The 10,978-nt window shown below is 27.6% G+C and overlaps 1 protein-coding gene across 3 annotated transcripts in view; it reads right to left on the reverse strand.

The window, feature by feature from the left end:
• LOC129989124 (WD repeat-containing protein WRAP73-like) overlaps positions 1–10,608 on the reverse strand; it is a 28,133-nt gene extending 17,525 nt beyond the window's left edge. For 2 of the 3 annotated variants that reach the window (XM_056097452.1, XM_056097451.1), the window contains exons 1-5: positions 10,315–10,608; positions 9,725–9,820; positions 9,465–9,521; positions 6,363–6,479; positions 3,773–3,949 (exon numbers count right to left, since the gene is read on the reverse strand). In XM_056097452.1, coding sequence (XP_055953427.1) covers positions 3,773–3,949; positions 6,363–6,479; positions 9,465–9,521; positions 9,725–9,820; positions 10,315–10,407 — 540 coding nt within the window. In that variant the 5' untranslated portion in view covers positions 10,408–10,608. Of the gene's footprint in view, positions 1–3,772; positions 3,950–6,362; positions 6,480–9,464; positions 9,522–9,724; positions 9,821–9,918 lie in introns of all 3 variants that reach the window. The other variant, XM_056097453.1, reaches the window with a different exon arrangement.
• Positions 10,609–10,978: the final 370 nt, after the last annotated feature.

Here is a 10,978-nt window from a genome sequence, read left to right on the forward strand (position 1 = left end):
ATAAATTTTTTTAACTAAATATAGAGAATGTAAAAGTAATCAGAATCTATTATATGCTATAAAAGCATGAAAGTTTTTCTTCAGAATTGATGGAACTTCTCAAATATAGCACTGACGATTCTACATACTCAAAATTTCAATCCCTCAGAAACTTAAATATAAATCTTCTGCAATCTGGTGCATCGGCAGAAATGCAGATGACCTCTGATTTTGACTATCAGTAAATGTTTGATTTAATTAGTTGCCAGCGATGTTACATTCTACTAACAAAAAAATAATTACAAATTATCATGCTTGATGAGAATTACCAATTCCAGTTTTATAATAAATTTTCCTGATTTTTTCCGATCTCCTGGAATTTCCCAATGATTCCAGGCTGGCTGATATAGAATAAATTCTTAGAAATAGCCACCCTCTGATGATCAGCTTTTTCACCCAAATTATTGACTTTTTAGGTAATAAAATTATACATATGGAATGCATCTTTAAAATATTACTGCTTGGAAAGGCTGAAAACTTTAAATTTATTAGTCTACTTAAATTACCGCCCATACAAAATGAAAAGTATATGAAATAATAGTAAAAACTTTACTTCAGAGTTATTATCTAAATAAAGCTTTTTTTTTTAAAAATATTGACAAAAGTATGCAACTGAGTATGAATTTGACTTTCCTCATAACTTTAAAACATTGTTACAATTTATGCCAAATTAAAGTTTTCAATAAAACTAAAACAAAGAAATTACACAAAAATGAAATGGATATCATTAAAAATGCAATTTTTTTTAGCTTTAAAATTATGCAAAAACAATATATATAAGATAATAGTTTTGGAAGATATGATCGTCAATTTTCACAAATAGGTAAGTCCTAGGTATTACCTACTTGGTGATAATTAAGCTTATTTTTCCACTAAATTAATCTTTTAATTTGATACTTTATTCTTGATTCTATTATATTTCCTTTAATTGAACAGAGTTTATGGAGACATGACAAATCCTTTTCAGAACATTTCTGTTGTTGTTTCTAATCAAAGGTGTTATAGCTGCGCTATACCACTTCCATGAAACCAAAGATCTCTAAAAAGTCCAAAAGCAATAGCGGGTCCCTTAAAATCTCAAAAATCGTAAAATTTAAACATTTAAGAATGTGATTGGGGGAGGCTTGCTGCCCCAAGGACATTCAGCAAAGATCCTCCGTCCGTGTTCGAAGGTGAGGGATTTGGTGTGTCCACTGAAAAAACGAGAGAGAGCCGTTTGCTATTTTCTAGATATTCAGGCGATGACACCAACCAGGACTCTTACCAAAGTACCAAGGGTGAACAGGTGGGAATCTCCAAAGTGTACTCGACTCCATCTTTTTGATAGAGGAGATTTCAGAATAAGTTAGTGTTGCATCACCAAAAAATATGTCAGCTGAGGCAGTCTTAGCTAAGTTATCCGCTATGTCATTACCATTTAAACCAACATGTGAGGGGATCCATTGAAAGTGTATAGAGTGTTCAGCGGAGAGCCTGGCAATAAGATCTAAGATATTCATGCTAATCTTGTCTCCCACTTTCATCCAATGAGAAAGGTGCTGTATAGAGACAACTATCCGTTAAAATACAAATGCCTCCGAAGAAAACTTCAGAGGACATGTTGATATATTGAAGTTCCTTAGAGATTGCAATAAGTTTGGACCTGAATACAGAACAGTTGACAGGATTACTAAACAAAGTATCAGTAGTTCCTTCAGGAGTCTCAATATGCACGCCACTACCAGAAACACCACCATCTCCTTTACTGCCATCAGAGCTGAAGATGAAATGCTATGAATTGTTTCCAGAGACATTTGTCTAGTAAATTCAGGTAAGTCTGACTTTTTGCTAATCTTGGCCAAGAGATCAGTATGGAAATGAATTCGATCAGGGTTAAACTTAAAATTCCAATAAGGCTTTAAGGAATGTGGTTCCACATTTCCAGAAGGTAGACCCATCTCTTTTGGGAAAGAAAAAGGGCTGTGTTTCTTAAAACGCTTATTGTTATACCATAAATGAAGATAAGCAAACGTACTGTGATGATCATTATAGCTAAAGAGCTTGTTGTAATATTTTGAAAGACAATAACTTCTTCTCTGAGAAAGAGGTGGTAGATCACTCTCGTACAGTACAATATCATTAGGGCAGCTATTTACGAAAGCCAGTAATTATTCTTGAAGCACTTAATTGCACTCGAAAGAAAGTTTGTCTAAGTCAGCTTTTGAGGTACAAAAGTAAATTGGTAAAGCATACTCTAGAATTGGTCTGATCAGAGAGATGTAGATGGTTCTCAGTATATTAGCATCTGCACCCCAGTCTCGTCCAGAAATATATTTAAGTATGTTGAGTCTTTTCCTACATTTATTTACAAGAACCTCTATATGTTGGTTCCTCATTATCTCTTGATTGAGAACATAGCCCAAGCATTTGGCATTTTTTGCATAATTTAATTGACAGCCATTCATAAAGACACTTGGTTGATAATTATAAAGTCGTAGATCTTTTCTAAAAATATTTTGAAGCTCAGTTAATTGGCAAAATATGGAATTCTAGATGTAAAAAAATATTCATTGAAGTAGTATAAAGATTGTTTACATTTGACTACTGCCATTTGATAATAAGTAATAACAGCGATTTCTGTGCCACATATATTATCATTTTAATACATATATAGATTACACACCTTTTCAAGTCTTCAATATTCCTCAAAATTTTAGAAATATAAAATTGTGAATATTTCAAATTCAGTTTTTTTTTTTTTTTTTTTTTTTTTTTTAATGAAAGAACATTCAAACTCTAGTAATTGCTGCATTTAAATGTTTTTTAATAACACTTGAAAGTTCAGTGTGATCAAGATTTTGATGTAGATAATGGGCTTTAACTTTGCTCCTCAAGTATTAGATGTGAAACTGAAGTCTGCATATTAACAAGTCTTGTTAATAATTTGGTTAATCACCTCAACTATTCAATAAATTACCTCTAAAATATTTGTCATAGATGAAATGCTAATGAGAGGATTCAAATGTGATCTACAAACTTCACTACTTTTTGTGAAATGAAAAATAATGTTTGACATAACATGAATGGTGGTAAACTTTTGGCCTCAGAAATATTTGTTAAGAGGGAGAAAAGTAGAAACAAGAAAACAAGTAACAGAGAAATTATATGTTGTAATAAATACAATTGTATTGAACTCAGCTCGCATTTTTCCTACTTCTTACCACTGATGTGTCTTCAGATGGACATTATGAAGGAATGAAACACAACCAGATCTGACAAACCATAATCCACATCCACTTCTTAATTTATCAAAATACAAATCTGATGCAATTCTTATGTAACATCATACAAGATAAAATATTTACAGAAAACTTACATTATTAATATTAGAGGGCGTTTCTCTTGGTTATAATATCATCCATAATGTTTTGATTACAATAAAATAATCCATAACATTTCTTTAATAAGAAAACTTGAGAAAAGTATAAGCATGCATTAATAAATTCAGAATATAGTAAAACAAAAAAATTTGGCGTGAAGCACTATCAATCCTGAATCTTCAGATTTTACAATGCATTAACATTTCTTGCCAATAATGAATGAATTACAAATTACTTTATGATTACCTGGACATCTGTAAATAAGACCAGAAACATCATATTGTTTTCCATCACTGTATAACCTTACATTGATAATTCATAGCTATAATTACATTTATCAAAGTATAATACTTTTATAATAAATGCAGACTTACCTTCAAAATTTCATATGTATCACAAGTGTAAATACTTATACAATCTTCACATTTTTTTCTTTCAGTCACAGCAAGATATCTTTCACAATAAGAGAAACAGATACAGTTTTTGATTGGCTTCGGGTTTTCTATTATAGCAGTGGTAGTGGAAACAAAAGACCACACAGTTATTTTAAGCTGAAAGTTAGTACAACAGAAATTGAGATTATATATATATATAATACCTCAAAAAAAATTTTTTTAAATGAATAAATAGGTTGTTTTTTTTAAATATATTTTTTTGTTACTGGATTAAAAATTAGATTTTTTTATTTTAATTAGTTTCTATTTATTAAACTTTAATGTGTAATTCATTATTACAAATATAATGTGGCCTAAAGATTTTTTTTTTTTTTTCAAATTTAATGCTAGATGGTCCTACTCATAAGAAATCCAAATTAAATTAAATTAATTGATTGATTAACTGGTAATTAAGAATATGCTTAAATAAAGTAATTTCAACAACAGCCCATAAATATCCAGTTAAATAAAAGCATGTAAAAAGAAAAAAGATAAAACTACCAAAATACACTATCAAAAAATTTTGCAAAAAGTGGTAAAACATTTTTATATTGATGGCAAATTATTGAATTTATACGGTAAACATAATATAACTTACATATTAAACAACATAAACTTATTTCATAGACCTAAAAATATAACAGGTGTAATTTAACATAAAAATGCTCGAGATAGAGTAAATAATAAATTACCATATAAATTTGTTGAGCAGTTTTTTAATGGAATGAATGCATTGTCCTATTTTACAAAGATTCTGTGGGAAAAAATCGTTTCACTTAAGAGTAAGATTCAGTAACAAATTATGCTCATTAAACAATTTCCCACTGTATTTAAAATTAAATTCAGTTACATAAATATATAAGACAGTAATATATCTATACTTATAATAAAGCTCAATGTGTGTGCGTGTGTGTGTGTGTGTTGGCGCTCTACAGGCCAGGTCATTTGACATACAGCTATCAAATTTGGTACATGTATACCTTAGAGATCGGGAATGTGCACCTGGGGTCCTTTTTTTTGAATTTTTAATTAGAATTTTAATTATTAATTAAAAACTAACTTTCCCGCCAAAAAAATATTCCATTTTCCCCACCGCCAACTTTTCTGCCAAAAAAAATCTTCCATTTTCTCCATCGCCAAAGGAGTAAGCCTTCAGTTTTTTTTTCTCCCAACAGTAATGAGGCTAGGGTTAATATTTTTCGGCGGATTATTTCAAACGATTCTGTTTATTTTCTTAATGTTGGATGCATTTAAAATTAAACATTGTTAATTAATCCATGTTTCAGATTCATTTTGAAGTACTTTTGAATTAAAATAACACAGAATAAAGGAAATTAAAAATGTATAATCTGCATAGCGTTACCCCAACTGGCGTAGAAAAATTCACGCATTTGCGTTACCCAACTGGCGAAGAAAATTCACGCATGCGCATTGTTCTAATTGTTGTCATGACAACCATATCAACGGATGATTTAAATTATTTTTAGGTTAGTTGCATGCTTTTGTAAGTAAATCGTATTTATGTTAGTTATATATTTTTTGTATATGCTTATAGTTTTAAGTACATCGTTTTTTAAGTAGTTTTTTTTAACCTGTTTTCAGTGATTTAAATTATTTTTAGGTTAGTTGCATGCTTTTGTAATTAAATTGTATTTATGTTAGTTATATATCTTTTTGTATATGCTTATAGTTTTAACTACATCGTTTTTTAAGAAGTTTTTTTAAACCTGTTTTCGACCGATTATTTTAAACGATTCCTTTTATTTTCTTAGTGTTTGATGCATTTAAAATGAAACATTGTTCATTAATCTATGTGTTCATGATGAATCTGAGAAAATTATGTTGACAAATTCTTGAGATATTACATAAATTAAGAAAGATATTCTTTAGTGCCCATAAAGTTTAAACGCTCAGTGACTCTGTTATCAGTAATCATATTATTAAAAAAAATGCTTTGTTTCAGTAAAAAATATTATTATATTAATTGCAGATTAATCATTTACACTTTAATTTAAAACATAAATTCTACGAGAGGTAACAGAAAATTAGAGAGATACATATTACGTTATGACTGAAGGCCTTTATAATATTATGAGTGAATTATATGACTATCAAAATTTGAAGTTTTAAAATATTTTGATGAAGAATCTATTAAAGTTGGAATTGTGTAAAATATTTAATGGTATGACCGGAGTTTAACCCCTGCGTGACACAATTTTTAAAAATCGCTAACAATGGTCTTGCGAAATGTTCAAAAGCAAAGGAGCAGATATTCAATTATAGTGCATAATAAAGATTGTCAGCTTTGGCGCGTTATCGCAACTGGGCGAAGAAGGGGGTTAAACTCCGGTTCAAACTATTTAATTATTAAAATTTAAATGGACATTAAGATTGGCGAACCGGCTGGTCGCGAAAGGCGGCTAGTATCTATATATAACTATTCAATTATAGTGGACTAATGAGTGGCCCAACATTATAACAATGGAAAATTACATTGCACTTTACTTAGTTTACAAATAAACTAACTTACATGAAATTCATTGATTACAAGGAGATGTCGGCTATCAGGGGCCCAATAAACTTCAGCTATAGCAAGTGGATTTTCCATAATTTTGCATCTCCATGCTGGATTGATAAGGCTCCACACCTGTTTTCAATAGAAACTAATTAGCAAGTAAAATAGAAACTAAGATTAAGAAATATAATATGCACTACTGAAAAATTCAAGTATTAAAAATTGATTCATTAGAGCAGTTCCCTTCCCTTCCTGATTCAATAAATTCTTTAAACTGTTAACTTAATATCTATCATTTAAAAAAGTTTTTAAAAGCATACTTTTATTGATGTATTAAAAGTAAATATATTCTACTTTTTAGTTTTTAATTTAAAATTCATCATTATAAATATGAATCATGAGGTAACAGTTCTTCAAATTCACTACTAAATGGCAAGAAAAATATTTTCTAAAAAATAAAAACTACATTTATCAACATCTAATTATTAAGTTCTTGAAAAATTTAAATGTTGCATTCCATTTAGAACATAATGAACACAATAAATGCATAAAATTGTAAACAACTCAAAAACAAGAAGCAAGTAAAAAATTGATAAAAAAAAACAATATCTTTATAAACATAAAACAAAAAAAGCTTGCAAATTGATAGCAAATTAAAAGCTTGCAAATTGATAGCAAATTAAAAGCTTGCAATTGATAGCAAATAATTGCATGGATATGATGCATTCCAAAAAAAAAAAATGCTAGAAATTCCCAATATTTTCGCTGTTGTGACTATTATTTACTAACATAACAAGACAAATTCATAAGCCAAGGACTCATGATGAAATGGAAATGTATCAGCTGTTATTGGTCAAAGCAATCCAGAAGCATGTTTGTAGAACCTACCAGAAAGATTAGCTTTCGATGGACTTTCAGAAATTAGGGGCCCACATTTGCCTTTTTCCACAAATTATTTGCTCAAAAGTTTTGTAAATTATCTCAAGTAAAAAAGAATAGTACAGTTTAAATCAAAATAGTACAGTTTAAATCTTATACTTTTAACAAATGAATATTAAAATTTGAATCGATATATATATTTTTTAAAATAAAAAATGAATTAAATTTAATCCATGCACTCAGCATTAAAATCAGTAATAGAATTTGCTAATAAGTTTTAATTTTATTCTATAATAAATATAATTATATGCATAAAATTTTTAATTAAATCTTGCAATCAACAATAAATATTATAAACAGAAAATATTTTTATTGACAAAAATGATCTTACAAATTTAAAACCGTACATGAAATCCCTATAATGACAATTTTAAATGCTTAATATAAATTGGGCAGAATTTTACACTAAAGAACCAACCAGCAACTTATTGAATTATGGTTTCATTATTGAGAAATGTGAGTCAGTGGATGTGTGGATGGAAATATGAGTCAGTTTGCAATATAAAATTATTTTGTTGCACAATTAACTTTATATTCAATGCAATGCAATAGTTAGGTGTGATTTTTGGCCATATTATATTATTTCATGTTTTTATTTTAAAATGTATAATTTTCAATTGGATCTTTATAGGTAATTAAATTAAAATGAATTTAGGAAATGTAATGCAGCAAAGCATAATTATTACAACTATTAACAACAACATATTAACAATGGATATGCATCAATGATAAAACATCGAGTAAATACCTATTAAGCATTGAAAATGAATTGGCTCATGCTTAATTGAGGAGCATGAATCATCACCATATTATCGATAAATCTTTTTTCTACTTCAAAAATGAATATCGAAAAATCAATATTTCCAAAGTATCAACTTTTTCAATATATCAAAAGTCCATATACCCTACTTGTTTTTGTTTTGTTTTTTTAACTAATGGTATATTTTCTTTTTTTTAATAGTTAGAACTGAAATATTCAAAAGTCCAACAGATAGAATCTTCAATTCCAATATTAATTAAGGAAAGCAGATGATTTTTTTTTCTTCTGATATAAATGAAAAATCGAAAAATAAATTTGTACTTACTATCATAAAACATTATTCTCTGTATTTAAATTGCAAGAATAATATTTGCAAACAAAAGTTGATTTCTTCAAATAAATTTAAAATGCAGGTATAAACTTTCCGTTTTTGCCCGACTAATACAAACTTTGCTTTAAAAAACTTTAAAGTTTCATAATAAGACATATTTGTATATTATTTTTATAAAAATTGTTATTTTACTGTCATTTATTTTACAATAAATATTGAACTGTGTGATAGTAATAAAATCATTATCTATGGCTTATTCAATATATAATATTTCATTGTTTTTATCTGAGAAAATTGAAAGGAATTGTCGAAAGGAATTTTAAAACAATATCTTAGATGATAAGGAATCTACTTTGCCTTCTAGCTTGTCCCAAAAAAATTTTTATTTGATTTTTTATTTTTATTTATTTATTTATCTATTGATATTTTACAATATTCTAAGTTTTTTAATATAAAGCTATTAACAAAATTTCTTAAATGACTTTTTTATAAATTTCTTTCCAAAAAAATTAGAAAATAATGAGTTATTTTATTATTGGTACTTCTAACATGATTTAAAAGAACTTTATTTAATTTTATGATTTATATGAAATTAGGTATTAGCGAATAAGCATTTTTAAATTTGGTTCTAATGTGTTTTAAAATAATGGTTTTATATGAACCTAATTTGCTTTTCAAATTTAACATTCTTATTCAACAAAATAAAATCCATTATTAAAAATATATGTTTCTTATGAAATTCTTAAGAGCCATGCAATATATGAAAATGAATGGCTAATAACTTCTAATTAATGAGCAAAACTGAGAGTACTCAAAATCTAACAAATACACTAACACTAAAATAAAAGTTAATCATATATCATATCGGCTATATAATAGATAACTATTAAATAAACTATCATAAAAACTTCCTAATATTTTTTCTCTATGAATTTTTGAGCGAAACTTTCATTCATAAAGTTTAAATAAATTTAATGTAAAATCATTAAATAGTTGATCTATTAAAAAAATAGATATTACTTACTTATAAATACAGGTGCATTTAATTTATTTAAAACATATGAACAAAAGTTAATCAGTGCATTACTTGAATACTGCCTTGTTTTTTCATACAGCAATAAACTAATTCTGAATCTGGTGACCACTAAAAAAGAAACAAAATATTTGATTTGCTTGATTATCATGAAAAGTATACAACAAATAAAAACTAATAATAAAATAGTAATTTTATAAAATATAAAAATATAACTGCATACTAAAAAATAAGAAGTTTTAAATAGACAAAAGTATTAGAAAAATATTTTCCTGTACCTTTAAATCTAGATGTAAATTAATGAAATTACTTACTTCAAAGCAATCAACAGGGTAATCGCATATAAATTTCTGCACAATTTTTTGAGATTTTACATCTAGTAGTATAAGTTGACACTGAATAGTATATCCCTGAAAAAAATTATGGTGAAATAAAGTTTAAAAAATCTATCAAAAGTGAAATCATTTTGAAAAAAAAAGCCATATTTAAGTAGTATAACAATTTATACTTATATTATTATGAAGGGTACAATAAAACAGAATTGGGACTGTGGCACTTGCAGCAGTATTCTGCAGGGCAGATAATTAATTTCCCTCATACATAGCTCTGAATGACAGGGAACATTTGACATAAAATAGTAGTGGTGTGTCAGTGAGGGAAACAGATGCAAAAAGACACCACATCATGCCAAGAATTTTTCTAAAAAGCTCAATGAGCAGTAATTCAATTTCTCCAACTTTTTATTTTAGGGGTTCCTCTCGCAATTAACGCTGACGTTCAACTGCATAAATATTAAAAAATTAAACATCCCCTTAATAAAAATTCCACGGTCGTCGCAAGGATTGCTTTTAAAATTTGATGCTAAATATTTTATTTCAAAATGTTTCACAATCTAGTCACTTACGAAATTCAAACCGTTCGGACTGAAATATGACTTAACATCAGCATTTTGCTCAATGAGATCCGAAAAAATTGTACTCTGTAATTCTGGAAACATAATAAGGTATAAATTATTTTTCTTGTGCAATCATAATCAATGATAGATTCCCAGTTCTTGAGATTCAAAACCCTCAATGCTGAATTTCGCGCTCTCACTTTTTTACGAGATAAATAATCAGCTTATTTACTAGGATCAGTGTTACTGATAGAAAATAGTTTCAATTCCAAAGTCCGCATATGTTGGCGGTAGAATTCAAGTTCTGATTGGTGGCAGAAAGGGTGAGTGTGAAAATAGCAAAGATTGAGCAATGTTTCACAAAAATTCTAGTCGAAAATATTATTTTATGTCTATTTTTTCAGAAAAATTGGCATCTATGCTATTAATTATAATTTTTCATATAATTTCAAACGATTCCAATACCTCCATCAAAATCTCCGAAAGAAGAATCTTTTATTAAAAATATCAGTCTCATTCATAATATATTGATTCCTGCTCGAAAAAAATAATTAAAATAAGTTTTGAAAGTTTATCAAGAAAAATTTATAAATCTATGAAATAATTTCAAAGAATATTTCTTTGAGCGGGGAGGTTGAATAAAAAAAAATATTTATTATTTTTTTAACTAAAA

Source organism: Argiope bruennichi, chromosome 10 (genome assembly GCF_947563725.1).
Source record: "Argiope bruennichi chromosome 10, qqArgBrue1.1, whole genome shotgun sequence".
Classification (NCBI taxonomy): domain Eukaryota; kingdom Metazoa; phylum Arthropoda; class Arachnida; order Araneae; family Araneidae; genus Argiope; species Argiope bruennichi.